At 34.5% G+C, this 24,013-nt stretch overlaps 1 protein-coding gene across 1 annotated transcript in view; it reads left to right on the top strand.

The window, feature by feature from the left end:
• MND1 (meiotic nuclear divisions 1) overlaps positions 1-24,013 on the top strand; it is a 97,244-nt gene that overhangs the window by 44,493 nt on the left and 28,738 nt on the right. The window contains exons 5-6 of the mRNA XM_037829088.1: positions 19,727-19,801; positions 23,177-23,291. Of these exons, the coding sequence (XP_037685016.1) occupies positions 19,727-19,801; positions 23,177-23,291 (190 nt within the window). The remainder of the gene's footprint in view (positions 1-19,726; positions 19,802-23,176; positions 23,292-24,013) is intronic.

Consider the following 24,013-nt stretch of genomic DNA (forward strand, 5'->3'; position numbering starts at 1 on the left):
ATACCACTATATTAATTCTTTGCAATAATGACGTACATTTGTTCTAGTTCATGTAAGAACTTTCTTATATTTGTACAATTAACCCACAGTTGTCATCCACTATAGGTTTTGCTATGTTATAGTCCCAGGTTTTATCCTCAGGCTTTCCTTCTAGTGACATGCATACCCTAACCTTCTCCTTACAACCATACTCACACACTCAGCATTGTTAGTTACATTTACTGTATTGTGTTAGTATTGCATAGTGTTGTGCTATCCATTTCTGAACATTTACAGTGAACCTATTAAACGGGAATACTCTTTAAATAATTTTCAATAAGAAATAAAAACCACCACTTGAATTTTTCTTAACTGTGTTCTTGATTTATAATTTTAGGATCTCTTCCACACAATAAGAAATTTCTATTTTTTGTGGAATTTGGTATCTTTAAGCTCTTGTCTATATCAAGAACATAAGGAGTTGCAACTGTTCATTTTTCCTTTTTAATAAACCAGGTTACAACACTATTTCATATTTGCAGTTCTTTATTAAAATTCCCAGTTCTTCTTTTAGGAATTTTGATATCACTTCTACTTAACGGGAAAGATTAAGAACATCAGGTCTTAGCTTTTCCAACTCTCCCACATCAAGATGTCTGTTTATTCTTCCACTGTCTATATCCCTCTTTTTTTTTTTACTGGTCTATATCCCTCTTTTTTTCACCGAAGCTGCCTGTGTTTGAGAGTCCTTAATCATCCCTATGGCAAGTCCTTATGCTTTCCATTGGCTTCCTCCTTAACATCTCTTTCCCTCTCCTAGATTTTTCCAGTATCGACTTAAATATTCTTAGATGCTCACTGTGTTAAAAAAAATATCACCATAACCTTCTGGCAGACTCTCATTTTCTGTCATTTTCTAATAAATATTTATTAAGCTCCTATTCTAGGCCAGGCACTGTTCTAGGCCTTTGGAATTTGCATCAGTGAACAAAACAGACAATGGTCCCTGCCCTTGTGGAGTTTACATTCTAGTTGAGTGAGACAGATGTTAAACAATAAACATAATCACTAAGCAAACTATATATGGTACCAGAAGATGTTTGGTGTATGGAGAAAAAAAGGAAAAAAATTGCTAGAGTTGGGAGACAGGGTTCTGGTTACAATTTAAATAGGGTTATCAGTGTAGACTTTATTGAACAAGGACTTGAAAGAAGAGATGTGAATATCTTGGGTTCCGAAAAAAACATCCAGCGCAAAAGCTTCAGATAGGAGCATACTTGGCCAGTGTGACTGCAGTAGACTGAGTGATAGGGAGTAGTAGGAGCAGAGATCGGAACGACAAAGGGGGAAGATGGCCAGATAATGTAAGACTCCATGCCATCACAAAGCTTTTAACTCGAGGTGAAATGGGAAGCCATACAATCCCTCAGCAGATACTTTGCTATATACTGGGGCACTGTGCCAGGTGCTGGAAATAAAAAGAGAAAGACATATCCAGGCCTTCAGAGAATTTATATTTTTAGTTCTGGAGCCTAGACTGTAAACAAATCGTACTACAACTAAATATCATATATACAGTAAAAGAGAAATGAGCAGGCACCATTATCGATGGGAGAGGGAGTACCAAATTCTCAGTTTATTTATTATGCCTGCTAGTTGCACTGCATTTTTTCTCCTTGATTTCACTGCTTCTAGTGACATACACACTAATGCTTACAGTGCCCTTTCTGGCTTGCTCTCTCTTGCTCTTTTCCATCTACCAGTTTTGACACTATTTATTGGCTCCTAGGGTACTTTATTCTTGATAATTAATCTTTCTCTGGCCATTCTATTTTTATTTACTACTGTTTTATTCCTTCTGCCTCCATGGCCTTCAAGATTCATTTTTAAGATTATGTTTTTCATACTTTCTCCCTTAGAGAATACTTCCCATCTGTTATTAATATCTGAGTAAGATCTGTAGCTTTAGAGGAAAAGTCTTATTCTTTCCAAACCTTTATCTTACTACTTAATATAGCAAAAATATTTCTGAATACATTTTTTAATGGAGATCATCCAGAGGTTTGTCTCTTCTGAAATACCATCTTCATGTTGGAAAGATTAACTTTAGCTGCTCTTCTCATCCTGTATATAAACATCACCAATTATCCTCAGTTTTTCTTAAGTTCTGTTTATTATACTTGTCTCATTTTCAGTGTCATTGCTGTAATAACCCTAGTCTGGTGTCTTCCAAACTATTATCAAGGCTCTACTTTAAGATTTCTGACCGCTCTGGCTTCACTCCCATTATATTTTAAATGATCTTTCCCATTTTTTTTAAAACCAGAAACATGTATAACACTAAAAAGAACTTTTAAAAGTTAATGTGAAATAACTTGCATTTACATACTGAGTTGATATAAATTAAAGCTTCAAAATAATATTCTGGTTTCCCTAATTGTACAGAAGGGTTAGTTTATTCCTTTTGTTGGGGTCTCATTTTCTTCTACTATTCATGACATTTTAGTCAGCTTATGTATCCCCATCTCAAGTAAATGTGTGTTTTCTATTAAAACTTTTTGAAATGTGTAAAAACAACTCAGATCTGGGTGACCCTAGACATACTGGGTGTCCTCAGGCTAGTACCTGGCATTCTGTCCTCAGTCCCTTTCTCTTCTTACTCTGTGTGTTCTTTCTGGACAGTCGCATCTACTCCTATGGCTCCCATTGCCATCTACATACATATTTATGATTCTCCAGTTTTTATCTCCTGCCTATGCCTCTGGACTAAATTTCACACCCAAGCAGTCAGCTCTACCTGAGTGGCTGACTCACACTCAGTATGTTCACAACTCAGTTATTATCCAAAACCTCCCTCTGTTTCTTCTAGATTGTGAAAACACTATTTACTTAGTCACTCAAACCAGAAAACGGTAAGTTATCTTCATTTTTTTTCCCTCCCTTTTCTCTTCATCCAATCAGCATGAAACTTAAATGTCGTTATTTCTTCTTTCTTCCATTTTACCTGAAATGTATTTTGTTGGACCCTAGCTGAGCATTACCCAAAGTAATTCTGTGGAGTGAATATATAATAGATGCTACTTAAAAGGGGGATTCTGTAATCAAAGGAGTTCGGGGGATCCTGGGTTAACAAAGATAAACTAAGTTTTTTTTTTTAGCTCTCAGAGACTGTAATATGCCAGTATGCATTGTGACTCTTAGCTGACTCATTATCATAAGGGATTATGTTCCATGGAACACATTTTTGGTAAATGCCATTCAAGATTATGGATTCACTTCACAAATAAGACTATTTACTATCTTAGACTACCCTCTTCTCCCCAGAGCTAGTAAGTATTCTATGTTGATTCCTGAAATAATCTCCCCAGTTAGCAAACCACATCCCAACATGTTCAAAGCTCTGCTCAAAATCACTTGCTCTTTGATTTCTTTCCAGATTAAATATACCTGCGTGGAGTTTCTCAAAGAGCCCAGCCCATATTCCTTATCCTTAACAACTCCCTAATTACAGGGCACTTAAGTGTAGCAATCAGCTTTCTGTTAGTGCATGAATGTGTCTACTTTATGAATTATAAATTAGTTCTCTCCACTCATTTAGAATACTTTTGATTTGTAACTCTAACATGACATTAACAAATGTGAACTTTTCAAACCACTAAAATAACATATTTCTCTCATAGTGATAATTACTTAATTTCTGTTTTACAGATAAAATAGTAAAACAAGCAACTCAGGTGCAGAAAAGCCACATAATAAAATCTAACACCTCTCCTAATTAAAAACCCTCAGTAAGATAGGAAAAGAAAAACATCCACAGCCAGTAAAGGGTGTCGCTCAGAAAACTAAATCATCCTTGATGGTGATACATTAGAAAATTCTCTTTAAAGTTGGGAAAGGACAAAGAAAAGCTCTTTAAAATAATGTCCTAGAAATTTTAGCCAATGCAATATAGTTTTTTAAAAAATAAGAAGGAAATAAGAGTTATAAATTGTGGAAAACACAGAACTATTACCTCTTTCTGATGATCCTCCAAGAAAGCCAAGCAACTCACCTGAAATACTGACATTAGAATCCAGTAGGTATACAAGCACAAAGCATTAATTAGTAGCATTCTTATATACTACAATAAGTAGAATATGATATGGAAAAAATTCTATTTATAATGGCAATAAAAATCATTAATCATTAACTGGTAATAAACCTATGCAAGGAATATACAAGGTCTATATAAGACAATTAAAAAACCAATTCTTTATAGATTCCATAGGTTACCTATTTTGTACAGTAGTTTTGAGAAACAAGCTATGAATGATAGATTAAGTTTTTGCAGATTGATCTCTATAAAGGTATTTTGGAGGAAATGATAATTTCATTTATAACACATTCAGTACCACATACTGAAAGTTATAGACTAGTACTTCCTTTTGAACCATTATTCCACTGTCCGTCTCCTTACCCTACTTTATTTTTCTTCAGGGCAATTAATATTTCTTGACGTCATATGTTTGTGTCTCCTCAAATAGAATTTAAGCCCCAAAAGGGTAGGAAAAATGTCTTTGTTCACTGTGCCTGGCACAGATTTGGTACTCAATAAATATTTATCAGTGAATGAATTAAATAATTGACAAACAACTTCAGCTTTTGATTTTAGAGTATTTGGGTTTAATTGTTAGCCAGACTAAAGAGAATTAAAATTTTTTTAGGAATAGTTCTCTGTTTTCCCATCCTCTGTCCCCTCCTTTCCATTCCTGAAAGGCAATCACTTTTAACTTAGTTAATGCCGTATCTCAAAATATGTTTCTATCATTTTTTTCTGATTACTCGATTATAGACACTGTGTCTTGACTTTCTGATATGATATATAAATATATTTACAGTATCCCATATCTTTACTTCCTAAAAGCTAGAATATATGAGAAGTATATTTGATGAATCAAAATGCTGTAATTCTGTCCTTACACTTGATTAATGGTTTAGCCAGAGAATCCTAGATTGAAAATAATTTTCCCTCAGAAATTTGGAAACATTGCTCTGTCTTTCAGCAATCAGTGTAGCCAACAAAGTCCTTGGCCAGCATGATTCTTACTCTGTTTAGTGTCCCACCCCCACCCCCACCATTACAGCTTTTAGAAAGTTTGGTATGTTGAACATAATGGATTTCATGTAAACGTCAGTGTGTCTTTCTGTTTGCTCATCATGTTAGATACAGGATGATACATAATTAATTTAGAAGCTTGGTTCTAGTTCTTGAAAATTTTATTTGATTGTTCCTCTGAAATTTAATGTTCTAATGTTAATCATTCCTTGGATGAACACTTCTTGCTTGTCGTGTACCACAAAGATGTGGTAGCTGTTTTTGAAATGTTTCTGCTATTTTAAAATCCTATAGCAATTTTTCTTTTGCTTAAAAGTTCTGTCTATTAGATTTCTGCTACCTCTGTAGTTGTTGACTAGTGTAGGAAGGAAAGGAATTTTGCTACCCATGATTTAATTCTTTCATTGAGGATAAGATACCCTGGTCTATAGTTGTAATCTCTTGAAATCATGTTGGGAAACTAAACACAGAATCTACGATAATTTTGACTTTGGTAGAGATTGGTTGAGACAGGTGAATGATAGTCGAGGAACACAAAATTAATAGTAAATTATTAGAAAAGTTATAGTTTTTGTTGCATTTACTGGTGTTTTGAAAAGATAAATTACAGAGGGCCATAAATTATGCATGGCCAGTGTTCCAGTTTGCTAATGCTGCTGTTATGCAAGATAGCAGAAATGGATTGGCTTTTATAAAGGGGGTTTATTTGGTTACAGATTTGCAGTCTGAAGGCCATGAAAATGTCCAAATTAAGGCATCAGCACAAGTATACCTTCACCAAAGGAAGGCGAATGGCATCCGGAAAACCTCTGTTGTCTATGAAGGCACGTGGCTGGCATCTGCTTGTTCCCAGGTTGCTTTTCAAAATGGCATTCTCCAAAATGTCAGCATCAGCTTTCAATAGCCATCTTCAAAATTTGTCTCTCAGCTACAGCTGCATTCAGTTCCTTCTGTTTGTCACCTCTTTTATATGGCTCCAGTGATTTAATTAAGACCCAATCTGAATGGGTGTGGTAACATCTCCATGGAAATCATCCAATCAAAGGTCTTGCCCACAGTTGATTGAGTCACATCTCCATGGAAACAATCAGTAGGTTCCAACCTAATCAACACTAATACGTCTGCCCCCACAAGATTGCATCAAGAACATGGCATTTTGGGTGACAAAATACATCCAAACCAGCACAGCCAGTGACAATTGTGTTTTATGACCCATGAATTATAATTAATCCCAATCTGTAGAAATGTGGTCAGAGTGTCTGTGTACTACCCAATCCCAGGGAGCACCATTCCCATTGAGCACAGTGTGTGATGGCATGCTCCCTATGCTTGACTATGTGGTAGCTCTGCCTGAAGACTAGCAAAAACAAGAAACAATGGAAATGAATCAATTCTTTTAGAGCCCAACTTCTCATTTTTCTCAAAGACGGAGAGAGCAGATAAACTAAGTATTTTTACTGGCAAGTAATTTAAAATAAAAAATTAAAACAGTTAATATTACAACCATGAAACTTGCATGAATCTTTTCAATAGAACTTAAGACATCAGAGGGTTATTTTTTTATATTTGTTTGTCTGTTTTGCTTATGGTAGATAGCTTTGGGCTATGCTTCCAAACCTTCTCCTAGAAATTACTCTCCATTGTTATTGGCAGTACTTGGTGGATAAGTTTGTAAAACCTGAGCCTAGAGCCATATAACTTTTTATAGCACCCCCAAACCCTCTTTTATGCTTCATATGAGTTATAGGTTTATGACATTAGCCATCTCTTCATAACTCTTTTCCTCCTTCAAAATCAACCCACCTGGAAAAGAATTATCCCACAGAAAACTGAACCTACAATTTTGATGCCATGCCACCAGGTGGTGGCACAGTGTCAGAGTCATGCATAGCTTTAGTTTTCTGGGATACAGTTTCAATTTGCTTGACTTGTTTTTCCCCCAAACACATACTAATATTTTACAAATTTTGAGACTTTAGTATTCATAATGTTTCTGGCTGCTCTTGTTTGTTTAAAAAGTTTCAAGAAACACTTCTGTTAAGTGCTTTTTTTTATTATTTTATTTTGCTTGAAGTCTCAGGCATGGTTCAAATTTACATTTCATCAGATTTAGACACGAGACTTTGTTCAGGCTCCCCAATATTTATAACCACAAATTTCCTATACTATATTTCTTTTTATGAAGTAATTTAACTTTAGATTAGTTACTAAACACCTGAGTTTTAAATTTTATTTACATTTTTTAAAAGCTTTATATGTATTTCATCTTTTCAATAATCTCTTAACACTTCAACCTCCTTCAAATCTTAGTTTGGTTGGCTGCTCTCAACTCGTAAATCAATTTACCATAAGAATGTATTAGTTTGCTCTCTTCACACTGCTTAAGCTATTTAGGCTAGGGAAGGGAAGGCTTTAGTTTGCCCTTTTAATCCTTTGAAATCCAAGTCCTCTTGAATCTTTTCATTAAAAGAGACATAAATAAAGAATAGTATTATTTTCTTAAAATATTAAAAGCCCTTATGGCCGGGTACAATAATCACTGAATATTTCTCAGCACTGTGCTTCTTTAGAACTGTTTTTCTTTGGCTTTATCAATTTAATGTGGAATTCATTATAATTTGGTCTAAATGGAAATTTAAGCTTTAACTCTTAATTGGTGCTTCTTAACAAGTTTGTTGTATTTCAGATTGGTGGCTTCTAATGAAACTAACTTACGCTTAAGTTAGTAACTCATGAGTACTAACTTAACCCACTGTACTCCATGAGTACAGTGAAAGATAATAAATTTCCTGTTTATGCAAACATATTAATAGTACAGTTCTGCTCATCTTGATACTTGATTCTAAATCTTCCCTGGATTAAAATAACATTTTCCTAAGAAAGATACAATTATGTCATTCAAGTAACTTTAGGGTTTCCCTTCCAAATGGGTTTTGGCTTTACCTTCTGAGGTAGATGAGACTTCTTAACAGAGTTCCTTATCTAGGAAATAGCCCACAGCAGTGACAGAAATAATGATTCCTCTTTATTGTTGCTGTAACTGGGACTTTGTAACTTAAAGGGGTTGGTCACTATTCAACTATAATTCAGGTAGAGTTAGATATAACAGAAACATATAATAGAAAACCCAAAGCAATTAAATAGCTAAGAGTTCATTTCCCTCAGATATAAAAGAAGTCTGGAAGTAGGTTGTCTGGATGGGGCTAATCATTAGAAACTCAAGCTCCTATTAAGTGTTGTCTCATTTTATATGACTCTTGGGACTCCAGCCTTCAGGTCTATATTACAGGCAGCAGGAAGGAGAAAGGGAATGGCAAAGGATCATACCCCTTTCCAACAACATCCAAATCCATGTTATTGGACAAAACTTAGACATATGGTTATACCTGATTTCAAAGTAGGCAAAGAAATAGGTCCTTCCAGTTGGGCCTATTTTCTGTGATCCTATACCTGGAAATAATGCGTAGTGGTGGACAACTAGCAGCCTCTGCTGCTTAGCCCTCATCCCTGGATTTGTCATATTAGAACCCAGTTCTCACATCTGAAGAGTTGGTAATCCTCTGTAAGTTCATATCTAACTTCATTCACTGAATCAGTTGTATTTTACATATCTTTGGCTTTTGAAAATATCGGAATGACTTCTAGTTTGATTCTGCATACCCCTTAATGTTTTGTCTGACTATGATCATGTCTTTGTTGCCAAGCTGCTATAACAGATATCACAGACTGGTTGGCTTATAAACAACAGGAATTTGTTACCTCACAGATTTGGAGTCTATAAATCCAAAATCAGAGTACCATGCTGTTTCTGAAGTATGTAGTATTCTGGTGTGGCTTGCCTGCAGTCCATAATTCGGTCTCTGACTCTGTCACATGACTTTGTCTCTCCCTGTTTATCTCCTCCTGACTGTCCCAATTTCCTCTGCTTATACAGACATATTCATATTGGTTTAAGACCCACTCTGATTCAATTTGGCTTTACTGTGACTAATAGCATCTTTAACAATCCTATTTACAAAATGGTTCACATGCACAGGACTGGGGGTTAGAACTTGATCATATCTTTGTGGGAACATGATTCAGTCCATAAGAGTCCTCTTTCTGGACCCTCAAAAGATGTTCAAAATATTTTCACCCCATGCCAACATTGTAAAAGCCTTACGCCATTTCATTAACAACTCTGAGTCAAAAATCACATCTAAATAAGTTGTGGATGTGGGCTGTGTTGGAACAAAATTACTGTCCATCTGTGGACCTGTGAAACCTAGAACACAAGTTATCTGCTTCCAAAATATATTAGTAGGACAGGAAAAGGATATACATTTCCACTCCAGAAGAGAGAAGTTGAAAGGAAAAAAGGGGTCAGGGTTTTAAGCAAGTCTGAAACCCTGAAGGGTAAATTCCATTAGATTTCAAGGCCTGAGAAGAACCTATGGCTTAATGCTTTGTCCTCGGGCATGTTGGAGTGGCCACTCCACCCTTTCCAAGCAGTAGGGTAGCAGCCCCAGCCTCTCCAAACACCAGACAGGGGTTCTTACTCTCTCTAAATGCCAGGGCAGCGGCCCTTCTCTCTTGACCCAAAGAGGGTCCTTCGGCCCAAACTTTTACATCCATGATTCCACCCTTGGGATCATTCTTCCTTCATTTTTCATCTTGACTCTGTCCTTTCCATTCCAGTGTTTCTGCTAATAGAAAATTCTAAAAAACCTTGTGGTTCTTCCATGCAATTCACAGGGGTCCAAGCAGATAAAAAGATCTTTCCCAGATCTTTCCTGGATAATTGCATTTCCGTTTCTGACTTACTCTGAGATAGTTGACTGGATCCATGAGTCCAAGGCCTAATCACTTTAGTGAATGGTTGTTTAGCCACACTCTCATTTGGAGCCGTTCTTTGAGAACTCACTGCCCAGGAACTCAGGTGGTCCCTAACAGGGATGCTTTTGGACCTAGTCTTAAAGCACATTGGATAGGTTGAGAATTCTCCAAATCATCAAGTGCTGGTTCCTTTATTTTTTTTTTTTAATTCAGTTTTATTGAGATCTATTCACATACCATACAATCATCTACAGTGTATGTTTTGGTTAGCTAATGCTACTGGATTGCAAAACACCAGAAATGGATTGGCTGTTTTATCTGGTTACACAGTTACAGTCTTAAGACCACAAAGTATCCAAGGTAAGGCATCTATAATCAGGTACCTTCACTGGAGGATGGCTAATGGTGTCCGGAAAACCTCTGTTAGCTGGGAAGGCACGTGGCTGGTGTCTGCTTGCTTCCAGGTTGCGTTTCAAAATGGTGTTCTCCAAAATGTTGCTCTTGGGGCATTTTGTCCTCCCTTAGCTGCAGGTCCTCTTCAAAATGTCACTCTCAGTTGCTCTCCAAAATGTCACTCTTACCTGCTCTCTGGTCCTTCTGTCTGTGAACTCCTTTATACGACTCCAATGATCCAATTAACCACCACCCTGAATGGACGGGGCAACACCTCCATGGAAATTATTCAACCAAACATTTCACCCATAGTTGATTGAGTCACATCTCCATGGAAACAATCAAAGGATTCTAATCTAATCAGCACTAATACATCTGCCCCCACAAGATTGCATCAAAGAACATGGCATTTTGGGGGACATAATACATCCAGACCGGCACAGTGTACAATCAGTTGTTCATAATATCATCATGTAATTGTATATTCATCACCACAATCAATTTTTGAACATTTTCATTACTTCAAAAAAAAAAAGTTAAAATAAGAGTAAAGATAAAAGTAAAAAAGAACACCTGAAACATCCCCTCCCCTCCATCCCACCCTATTTTTTCATTTAATTTTTGTCCCCATTTTTCTACTCATCTATCCATACAATGGATAAAGGGAGTGTGAGCCACAAGGTTTTCACAATCACACAGTCACACCATGTAAGCTATATAGTTATATAGTTGTCTTCAAGAATCAAGACTACTGGGTTGCAGTTTGGCAGATTCAGGTATTTCCTTTTAGCTATTCCAATACCCTAAAAAGTACAAAGATATATCTATAGAGTACAAAAGAATACCCTCCAGAATGACCTCTCAACTCCATCTGAAATCTCTCAGCCACTGAAACTTTATTGTTTCATTTCACTTCCCCCTTTTGGTCAAGAAGACTTTCTCAGTCCCACAACGCCAGGTCCAGGCTCATCCCCGGGAGCTGTGTCCCACATTGCCGGGGAGATTTACACTCCTGGGAGTCAAGTCCCATGTAGTGGGAAGACAGTGAATTTACTTGCTGAGTGGGCTTAGAGAGAGAGAGGCCACATCTGAGCAACAAAAGAGGTTCTCTGGGGTAACTCTTAGGCACAATTATAAGTAGGCTTAGCCTCTCTTTGCAGTAATAAGCTTCATAAGGGCAAGCCCCAAGATCAAGGGCTTGGCCTACTTAAATGGGTAGTCCTCAGTGCTTGTGAGAATTTCAATAACTCCCCAGGTGGGGAAGTTTAATATTTCTGGATTTTCTCCCAGTTCCTTGGCGGGGGGGGGCTGCAAATACGTTTTTATTCCTGCCCAAATTACTTTGGGATTATCAGGGTTTCACACTAACCTTTACAAACCTACCAGATCTCCCTTCCTATTCTAAATTACATGTAATTATGGTGTTTAAATAAACTGACTGTACAAGTTAAATTATTTTGTTTGCTACAAAAAATATAGCTTGTACACCAAATAAACATCTCTTCCCTTGGTCTCACATGTAAGTTTTAAAACATAGTCAGTATTGTCCTTTACCCTTTGGCCTGATTTGCCTTAGTCGTAACCAGATACGCTTCATTCATATCTCTAACTTCTGGTTCCTTTTTGCTTAACAGTTCAACCCTCAATTTATCACTTGTCCTCTCGTATTGTACTATAAGTAGCAAGGAGAAACCAGGCTGCACCTTCTACACTTTGGAAATCTCTTCAGTTAAATATCCAAGTTCATCACTTACAAGTTCTACCTTCCATCTGACATCAGAACACAATTTCACCAAGCTCTCTGCCACTTTATAAGAAGGATTGCCTCTCTTCCAGTTACTAATAACACAGTCATCATTTCTTTCCAAGGCCTCACCAGAATTTCCTTTAATGTTCAAATTTTTATCAATAGTTTTTTTAAGGCAGTCTAGGCTGTTACTATCAAGGGCCTCAAAATTTTTCCAGCCTCTACCCATTGCACAATGCCAAACCACTTCCACATCTTTAGGTATTTGTGACAGGAGCACCCCACTTCCTGGTACCAAAGGCTGTCTTAGTTTGCTAGTGCTATTATAACAAACACTATAAACTGGTTGGCTTAAACAATAGGAATTTATCATCTCAGCAGTTACAACCTTCAAGGTCATTTCAATGTCATTCTTATGATGCTATTAGGTTTGTGTTGGACTTTGTTTTCCTATCATCCATATCTCCTAACTACTTTTTAGTATTTTTTATGTCTTTTTAGAAGTTAAAAATGTTCCTTTTCAAATCTGACTGCTTTTTCCTTCTTATACTTTCTTAGTTTTGTATCTCTTCTTTTATTACTTTAATCATATTAAACATATTCCTTGTATTTCTAGTTGAGGTCATGATAATCTCTTGTTTGTGTGAACTTCTCTGCCTCTGCTTCTCGGTAGGCTTCTTCACAGTGTAATTCTTGATTGTGAGTTCATCTTAAGTGGTTGTTGTTTTATATGTGAGTATCTGCGAGCTCTTTGGGTTTTCAGGCATGTAATTATTGAGCGTCTTCACTTTCCCTTTATGTTGCTTTCTTTATAGGATTCCCACACTTTTCCTATGTCTGTTATTTCAGATTCTTTTCTTTCAGGTTCTTAACTGTTCTGCGATGTTGGATTGCTGGAAATTTGATCTGGTAGAGTATTAATCTACTTTTTTTGGTGGGGGGAAGGGATCGCCATCATTACCAGGCCGCCTGCAAGTTCCCCTTGGGTCATGATGGAGATTCTAATTCACTGGGCCCTGTCTCTGCCTTTTTTTTTTTTTTAATTAATTTTTACTTACAAACATTATATTCACCAAGCAAAAACTCTCCCTTTCCTCTTCTCTGTATCGCCTGGTAAACTCTAATCTACTTTGTGTCTTTGTGAATTTGCTAATTCTAGATGTCTCATGTAAGTGACATCATAAAGTATTTGTCCTTATGTGCCTTGCTTATTTCATTGAGCATAATGTTTTCAAGGTTCATTCATATTGTAGCATATTTCAGAATTTTTTTCCTTATTATGGCCAAATAATATTCCATTTTGTGTATGTATCATATTTCGTTTATCCATTCATTTGTTGGTGGGCACTTGGGCTGTTTCCACATTTTGGCTATTGTGAACAATGCTGCTATAAATATTGGTATACAGGCATCTGTTTGAGAGCCTGTTTTTACTTTCTTTGGATATATACTTAGGTGTGGAATTGCTGGATAATTTGATAATTCTGTGTTTAACTTTGAACCACCATATTGCTTTCCACAGTGGCTACACCATTTTATGTTCCCATCAGTAATGTATTAGCATTCCAATTCCTCCACATCCTCTTCAGGACTTCTTATTTTCCCTTTTTCTTTTTTGTTAAAGCATCCTGTGGGTGTGAAAAGGTATCTCATAGTCTACTATATTTTTACTAGCTTCACACAGTCTTATCCTTTAATGAACACTACCTTAAACATAAGGAAACAATTTAATTTAAAATATTCAGCAAACGGTCAATGCTCACTACATGTAAAGAATAGCTTGAGTTATTATTACTGTGCTATGTTAATTTAGTTAAAAGATTTGAGGCAATAATATTGTCACTATTTATAGTGAGCACTTCTTAAATGCTTATTGAATGAAGAGCATTCTTCACATATATCACTTTATCTCACCCACTGCTGTTCTTGGGGACTCAGTTCTATAACCTAATACAGAAGAATAAGAATGTTTCGAATTTGATGTCTTCCAAAATTTTTCGCAGCTCATCAGTTGTAATAGTTAAGATATTTACTGTGGTAATGGTAGAAAACCCAAGTTTACTTGATTTAAAGGATAAAGTAAATTGATTTAATGGCTCTTTTTATTCAATTTTTCAAAGGTAGAGTTTACTTCAGACATCATTTGATCAAGATTCTGACTTCATTTCTCTGCGTTTATTTTGGTTTTGCCTTTTATATAATGCCTTGTGTCCTCAGTTTGACTTTCTTCATGGCTGTAAGATGGCTACCAGCAATAATTTAAGCTATTTACTTCCTTCTCCCTGTGGGAGTGGGAAGAGAGGGTTGTTTCCCACAGCCATTGAACAAAAGACTGACTTTATTCTGACTCAGTCACACCTGAAATCAATCACCATGGCCATGCATATTTTATACAGTTATAGACTGTCTCTCAATTAGCACCAAAAGCAATGTTAAATTCTAACATATATGAAAAAAAAATACAAGACTGTACTGAAGAATGAAAGATTTCCTAAATAAATGGGGCAATATATTCATAGATGGGAAAACTCAATTGTAAAATGTCAATGTATGTCTACATAACTAAATAATGGTAACCAAAATCCCACTAGATTTTTAAGGATGATTCGCAAGTACATATGGTAGAGAAACTGTTCAAGAACAGCCATGAAAGTATTAAAAAGGAAGAGCAATGAGGTGGGATTTTTCTCTGTCAGATATCAAAACAAGTGCAATAGCAATTAAAACTTGCTATTGGTACAGCAATACAGAATCAGATAAGTGGAACATTACAGAGACGCTGTAAGCAGCCCCATATTTATTTACTTTATGATACAGATGCCATATCTCATCTTTATTGAATTGAGTGGAAAAGTGTTAGGATAATTGCATATGCATTTGAAATAAATTTGAAGTTAGAGTCCTACTTCACACTGTTTCCAACATAAACCACAGGTCTTTAAAAGAGGAAAACATCAAAAGAATACTATAAAAGTAATGGAAGGAAACAATGTTAGGATAAGAGAGACATTTCTAAACAAGACATGGAACCTAGAAGGCATAAAGAATTAATGAATTTACATAAAAATAAAAATTTTTGTACATTGAAAGATAACATTAAAAATTTTAAAAACATTTATAACAAAGCATTACCATCTACTACATGTAAAAAAAACTCTTAAAAATTTATGAAAAAAGATAAATAATTCAATAAAATAACAAAGGATATTAGTAAACAAGTCATTGAAGAGTTATACATGATCAGTAGATATGTGAAAAGATGCTAAATATCAAAGACATACAAATGAAAAAAATAATGGAATATCATTTTTCATCTATCAGATTATCAGTCTTTTAAATTATTACTAATATCTACTTTGGGAAACCTGCAGGGAATAATCCTGTTATATACTATTGTTAAAGTACAAAATGATGAAATTAAATGTTAAATGTTCATAACCTTTAATCCAGCAATTCTACTTCTAATCTACCCTACAGAAATATCTAGGAGTGTACAACAGAGATATATATCAAATGATGGGTGGTATTGGAGCATTGTAATAATGAAAAACTGAAAACAAATAAAATAGCTATAATAAAAATAAAGGAGTAGAATAATAAATAATGGTATGTAGATATTTTAAAACCAAATGAACTAGACCTACATATGTATGCTAACATGGAGTTATTTCTGAAAATAGCAAGTTGCAGAACATTACATAAAGGAAATCTATATATGTCTTTTAATGTTATCTATATTAATTTATATATGAATATAAAGCAAAAAAAATAGGATGAGGATGTACACTAGACTAAGGGTTGGGGCAATGGTGCAGAAGTAGAGCGCTAAAAAGGGACTTTCATGCTTAAATGCATATGTGGTTTTTTTTTTTTAATTCAGTTTTATTGAAATATATTCACATACCATACAGTCATCCATGGTGTACAATCAACTGTTCACAATACGATCATATAGTTATGCATTCATCACAATCTATTTCTGAACATTTTCCTTACATCAGAAAGAATCAGAATAAGAATAAAAAATAAAAGTAAAAAAAGAACACCCAAACCATCCCCCTCATCCCACCCTATTTGTCATTTAGTTTTTGTCATATGTGTTTTTTGAGACTTTGAAAACAAGAATGTGCTCTTGTCTTAATCTTTTATCTTTCATCTTTTGAGAATACATTCATATATTACTCATAACAGGAAAATAATTAAAATCATAGTTATGTAAGTTTTTAATATAGAAGCATTTAAAGTATGTTCCAAATCACCATTATCTAAATTTTGTGCATTTTCTTGCTTTTTTTTTTTGTCAGAGTATTAACAGTTTTGTTTCTAGCTTGTCTTTTAACTCACCTTTATTCTTGAGCATTTTCCAGTGGCATTAAAAATTCTTCTAAAATACATCCTTTGGCTGCACAGTGTAACACATCTATACCATGAAATATTGATTTAACATGTATATTGCTCCCATCTATGTTACTAAATACATCTTTACGGTTTTCCTTTTTTCCCTATGAGAGATCCCTAATTGAAAATATTGGCTTAGAAGATACACATTTTAAAGCTGTAGATAATCTAAAAAGACCTTCTAAATATATAAAATTTAAATGATACTGGCTTTTTTCTTTTAAGGATAAACAAAAGACATTGAGCCTATTTTTCCACAACACAGCACATCAACAGTGGATTCATCTTGTTTTGCTCTTGCTTATTATCTCTTCCCCATTCTCTCTCTATTCCTTGACATTCTTTCCCACCTATGAAAATCTCTCTATTCCTCCCCCTAATGATTTGAAATTTTTTTACTTCTAAAAAAGTACAAATCAGAATTCCTCTGCAAGGCAGCTTGAATCAATCTTTCTGTTCCTCTTATGAATAGGCAGTTCCTCCAGGCTGTGAATTAGCCATTTAGAAAATGGTGGCATTATGTTTCTCAGCCCTGAGTGTCTGTATAGGTGGCCTGGAATGCATTACAGAGAAGCATTGTGTCAGAGCCTCAAATCTAAAGATGAGGTCCAGTTTTTACTCATTATTAGTAGTTGGGATTTTTTGTTCTGAGTTATTGGGTTTTTTGAATTATAATTTTTTTTTTCTTTAGTGGAAGCTGTAAATGGACTTACAGTATATAGTTGGTTCTGATTTTATATTATAGAAATGTATCAGATTTTGCCCTTTAAAGGAATTCTGTGGTAATACCTATTTTAAATATAGGGTGTCACCCCCTTTCTGTTTTTGTAAATGTGGGACTTGGTATTTCTTTCTTTGAAAGAAAAAAAAAAAACAGAAATATCAAGATATTTTGTTTCTAGTTCAGACAAGAATAGTTAGCATTAATTTATTTTTGCTGATGAACCAGGTGATAGCCCTTAATATGTTAATATCTTGTATATTTTATTTGGTTTTGCCACCGCAAGAAAACAGGTTTTTGTATAGATCAGTTGTCCTCAAAAGTACGTTGCCCCAACCAGCATCACCTGAGAACACATTAGAAATGCAAATTCTTGGGCCCCAACCCACACCTCCTATTTAGAAACTCAGGAGGCAGAGCCCAGCAACCTGTGTTTTAACAAGTACTACAGGTGATTCACAAAGTTTGAGAGCTACTGGTTAGCTACCGGTTAAATAATATCTTTAAGGTGGCTAAAAATCTCAGCTCTTATCACTTGAGGCCTGGGTTTGTTTGGTTTAGTTCCAAGGTTAGGAACTATGACAGTGTTGCTTCTAAGACCAGGTGTAGATGAAAAACTGATAGGACGGGCAACCTCTTGAGAGTTGCATATCATTGTTTCCAGCAGTTGAGAGTTTGAAAATCGAGAGCCAAACCAAACTGAGCTGAACCAAATTGTTTCAGTACTTAGGGTAATCAGCAGAAGCTTTTCATTTGATAAAATAATTTAGATTGTCTCCCTCCATTGCAAAGAGACTGCAAATGACAAATCATAAATTCAGTGCTCTACATTTAATATACTAATATTACATTCAGAGGTAAGAAATTCCTGAATGAGCTCTCTTTCAAATGCTTTTAAGTTGTAAGTAATTACAAAAAGACATAATATAGTACCTGAAATATACTTCATTAATATAATTAAGATATATATCCCTTCATTATTGATTTGTTTTATGCAGTTATTAACTCTTTGGATAATATTTATATTTGGTTGTATTTGACATGTTTTTTTATATATTTAAAACATTTTAAAACAGAAAATGGTATGTTAATAAATGTGTTTAATAGGGAAAAAATCCTCTACCCCTTAATTTAAATATTACATACCTTTACTAATTATTTCAGGTAGGTCATTCAGAGTAGAATATTAACTTTTTAAACATGCTTTATCTTATAAATGGGAACCTGTGTTATAAAGTACTAGATCCCTTTGCTAAATTTAAGGGCTTAAAGCTTATTTTGGCTCTTAATTCCATAGTAGATTTTCTTTTTTTTTTAACTTAGTAAGATAATTGCTCTCAAGAAGTACAACTGGTTTGGTGGTGGTGTCTTTTTGGCATCACTAATAGATCCTATTCATGCTCCTGATTAGAATCAGTGACTAGAAAACTATTAAAGGGAAGTTTACAGTGCTCCCTTTATACATACTGGGAAGTGGCAGATTTCTTAAAGCCAGAATAAAGCTACCAACTTTTTAAAGATAATATTTCATTTTTTGCCAGAATAAAGCTACCAACTTTTTAAAGATAATATTTCATTTTTTAAGTAAAAGGGGATCTGTGTATTATTCACCCATTACTTTTAACTAGGTCACATTGTGAAATGTCATTTCTTGTAATCAGTCAAAAGAGATTAAATTCATCCAGTTGTCAATTATTTTCTAAATGTGTTACATCTCAGGAGTGGGAGAGCAGTTTCAGACTCATGAAGGCCGTTATCCAATCAAATAAGTCTGAAACTTCTAACTGGTTTATAGAAAAAGATGTGGGGACTAATTTAGCATTGGGAATTTCCCGTAATTATTTATATAGTCATAAGGACAGGGGCAAGTAATAAAGTCAAGAATGGGAAGCAATTTTCTGAAATTAATAAGTTCTTTTTGGTATGGGCCCTGCCACATGCTAATGAGTATTCCATATATGTGGTGCCTTTACGCTGGTATCATTTAATCCATATCCACATATAACTTACCTATTTTCTAAACTGAATAAAATGCTTAGATTGATCTCTTTTAAGATTCATAAAACTCATGACAACAGGCTAGCAGGTTTTTTCCCTCTGTGAGAATTTAGTATGTGAAGTATGCAATTCTTCATAAAGGATATTAAGAATAAGTGATTTGTTCATTGACTCTGTTAGTGAAACAGGTCACAGTACTATAAGTCTACAAGAAAAGGTCAATCCAGGGTATTTTGAAAAGACTTTAGTCAGAAGTAAATTGCAATTGTAGAGGTAATTTATATAAAACATAGATTTTTAGATTCAATTTCTAACTAAATAGTAGATCTCAACTTAATTGGGATAGGGTTGGGGAAACCTGATAAATGATGACTGTAGAAAAGTGAGAGCATATTATTTATTTCTCTGCATGGAGTAAGAAGTTATTTTTAAAACTTTTTTTCCGTCTACCCTAATGATTCATTGTCTCTTGGTTATTTCCAAATTACACAAGCTTCTAACATAATCTGACTTTTTTGTTACCTTGACCAAATAAGAAAGTTTATCTTAGAAAGCCGTTTTATTTGTTTTTGTTCTATAGCTGTCTGAGGGAAGCCAAAAGCACTCAGACCTACAGAAGAGCATTGATAAAGCTAAAGTTGGCCGACACGAGACAGTAAGTATGTGTCTTTAGATTCTTTCATAATGTCAATTCTAAGTAAGGACACAGAGAGTTCTGTGAGGAGGGTGCCATTCCTACTTCATGAGAAGTGGATCCCAGGAAAGGATGTGAACATTTGACCTGGTAATATTACTAATTGTGAATCCAAATTTATTGTTGTTGTTGTATTGTAATATGGCAGCATAACATAAACCCTGGAGGCAGACTGCCTTGATTCAAAAATCTAAACTCTTTGTTTCTCACTTTTCCCAGTTGCAAAATGGGAAATAATAAAATCTACCTCATGAGGTTATTACAAGGATTAAACTAGTTAATACTTGTAAAGTAGTTAAAAGATGACCTGGTGCATGATAGCACTATATAAATGTTTACATAAATTTTTTTGTCTTTTTTTTTTTTTAAATGGAACAAACTGAAAACTATCAACCTAATATACCTGTGTCCTCACAATATTTTTAAATTATTTAAATGAATATTGAGTTATTTTATTTTTAGAAGTGTAAAGTTTTTCTAGAGTATTATGTTAGGGATTTTAAAAGAACACTTTCTAGTTTCATCATTATCTCACGTTTGGATTTTTTACTTTAAAAATATTGAGGGTCAACATAAACCACTAACTATATACCATTTAGGCCTCTATTCTAGAAATATTCAGGATCTAACTTCTTTGTATTACTTGATTGTGAAAGAAGTGACTAAGACTTACCACACTGAAGAAAGGAATAATAATAAATCATAGCTTTACAGTGACTTTATGCTTTTCAAAGTTATTTCACATGCATTCTTTCACATGAGTAGTTAGCACAGTCACAGATAAGAATTAGAGTATGGTAATTGCTGAAGAATATTCAAGGGAAGTTAAGCTCAGTACATAACCTAAATCTGTTACATTTCTTCTGCTGCTGACAGCAGCATTGGCCACTTCTTGACTTGATTCTCTTTTTTCTTTAATACTGGCAATAACTAGAAGCACCTTCAACTAATAGTGATGTACCTATGTCCAAAAGTTGTCAGCCACCTACTGATACTCAGTCCATCAGAGTCAGTGCAACTAGGAAAAATCACCACCAGCAAAAACCTAGTTTGCTACTGTGAGAACAATGCAGTAGTTCAGAAAGGTACCTGAGAATGACCTCTTGTGCTCATTCAGAGCTCATTTATTGGGATTTTCAGAAATATCTACCTCCTATCCCAAATATTGTTCATCTTGATGGTGATGGTGATGATGAAATAGCTAACACGTATAATCTGCCTACTATGAACCAGGCAGGCACTGTTCTAAATACGTTATATATATAATATATATGTATGTAATTTATATACATAAATGTAATTTTTTTTCCACTGAATCCTGCCAGTAATCCAAGGATGTTGCTACTATTACTATCTCAAACTGGAGGCACAAGCAGGCTAAGTAATTTGGCCAAGATTTCAGTGCTAGTAACTATTTGAGGTAGCTTCTAATTCAGGCTGTCTATATAGCTATCATTGCATTCTCATATATGTTCTTCACTTTGCTTCTCCTTTCTTCATTAACTCTGTCCCCTCTCATTTTTCCTTATGGAGCATGAATAATTTGGGTGTTGGTAATAATGGCCATTTTCTTGTAGTGTAGTTACTCTTAAATCTCTCCTGAGCTGTGCTGTCTAATATAGTACACGGTTGCCATATGCGACAATTGACACTTCAATTAAAATTAAGTAAAATTAAAAATACAGTTCCTTGAAGTTCTGACCCATGCAAGGGATGAATGAACCTTGAAGACATCATATTGAGTGAAATAAGCCAGACAAAAAAGGACAAATTTTATATAATCTCACCAAAATGAAATAATTAGAATAAGCAAATTCATAAAGTCAGAAACTAGAGTACAGGATACCAGGAATTGGAAAGTTAATGCTTAATTGGTGCAGAATTTCTGTTTGGGGTGATGGAAAAGTTTTGATCGTGGATAGCAGTAATAGTAGCACAAGATTGTGACTATAATGCACATCACTAAATTATGTATTTGAATGTGGTTAAAAGGATAAATTTTAGGTTGTATGTTACTAGAATAAAATTTTTTTTAAAAAAACAAAACACAGGGCTGTACAACACAAACAGTGAACCCTAATACAAACTATGGACTAAAGTTAACAGTACAGTTAGAATAATATTCTTTCATTAATTATAACAAAGGTACCCCACTAACACAAAATGTTAATAATAGGAGGATTTATGGAAATTGATTTCTGCATGATTTTTGTAAACCTACAACTTCTATAAATAGATACATGCATGCATACATACATCATACATACATAAATCCAGTTCGTCAGGCACAGTAGCCAGATTTGAAGCACTCAGCAATCACATGTAGCTAGTGGTTCCTGGAGAGCCATATTTTGAGAACACAGACCATTTCAATCATTACAGAGTTCTTTTGGACAGTGCTGATTCAGAGCATGCTTCACTATATGTGCATTCTCTGTACAAATGCTAACAAAGGAGCTTTTATCACTTCAGGACCAAAGGGAACAGCTAAAGGCAAAAGTAGAAAAATAAAAGCCAAGAAGGAACCTTAGTCAAGTCCCATTAGGCAGTTAGAATTTTACTTGGTTTTGCCTTAGATTATCCTATAATAGTGTACCATAGCATTTACCAGCATTTAATTTTTGTTCAGTGAACTTGCTTTTTGAATATACCAATGATTTTTTTAATCTTACTTTTAAATCAGAGGACTTATTTTTCAGGTTTCAGAAACGTGAATTGCATACCACTATGAATCGAATAATGATATGACTTCTACCTGTTAAAGAGATACATGACTAGAAATTTCCAATGGTATTTATTAGAACATATTTTTTAAAAGCTTTATTCTGTTCACCTTTAAAGAAAAGCACTATAGCTGCCATCCTTATTTATAAAGGTTAATCATCCTTAAATGTTGGAAAATTGCCTAGAACACTTTTAAGAACAATTTTAATAAAAATTATTTAATGAGGGGATTTTGCCATAAGATATTACATACATAGAAAGACACAATCTTGTGAAACTACACAAGAGATAGTATAATTTTTTTTCCTAACATATGACAGTAATCTTTGAGTTCAAACAGGCATTTTCAGTAACTGTTCCTGATTATAAACATTCCATTCTACTTAGTTCTCATTACACTATTCAATATTATAAAAGATGCTTGAGATTTCAAGAAGAATGTCAATTGTCTTTGTTCTTATACTGTGAATATATGTGTGTATATATGTGCTATTAATGTCAAAAGCCTACTGCACAGCATTTGTGAGAAAAAACTATTTATAAAATGTATTAACTTTATAAAGCATGGTGTTTTATTTGTCTTAATTGTACATAAAATTATTTTGAATGCAGGAAGAGCGAACCATGCTAGCAAAGGAGCTTTCTTCACTTCAGGCCCAAAGGGAACAACTAAAGGCAGAAGTAGAAAAATACAAAGAATGTGACCCACAAGTTGTGGAAGAAATACGTAAGTTTATACTACAACTTGAGGCTTTGCAAATGAAAGAGACTTTATACTTCTTGTTGCCTAGTAATCATTCTCCATGCCTATGTGAAAATAAAACCAGTTAAAATAGTATTCTGATACAGTGCTTTAATTTTGTATTTGTAACGTAAAGGAAAAATGTTGCATTAATATTTTCATTGAGGAGTCTTAATGTTAGGGCATTGAACAGTGGCAACTTTGAAATTATAAGGAAGGTGGGTGGGAGGATAAGGATGGAAAATGTAACCTTAGGAAAGTGAGGAGTCAGAGAAGGAGCTAAGTTAACACCGAATACTTTGTAGAAAGAAATCCACTGTTGTCTTCTAGAAAAAATGATACCAAAAGTATAAAAGTTTGTCAGTTGTTGAAAATCAGTTTGTGTGTTGACTTGCTTTTTGAATATACCAAAGTTTTTTTTTAATCTTAGTTTTAAATCAGTGTATCCAAAGCTTTATTTTGAATAACTTGTCTATACTTATGTCAAGACAGAAATTTGGATATTTGAGGAAATGGAAAATAAAAGCCACAGCATTTAATTGCTTAAGAAGATATGCATAATTTTCTTCCCACTTTTCTGTCTAAGCTTGTCTTTTATTTAGGGAACTTTACCAAGTGAGGGGATGGAGCTGAGAATCAGAAGTCAATGTGGCTAAGGTTCACAGGACAGAGTTCTAGAAGGAGAGAGAGGTACAGAAAGAGAACCC

The sequence above is a fragment of the Choloepus didactylus genome, chromosome 3 (genome assembly GCF_015220235.1).
Source record: "Choloepus didactylus isolate mChoDid1 chromosome 3, mChoDid1.pri, whole genome shotgun sequence".
Taxonomy (NCBI): Eukaryota; Metazoa; Chordata; class Mammalia; order Pilosa; family Megalonychidae; genus Choloepus; species Choloepus didactylus.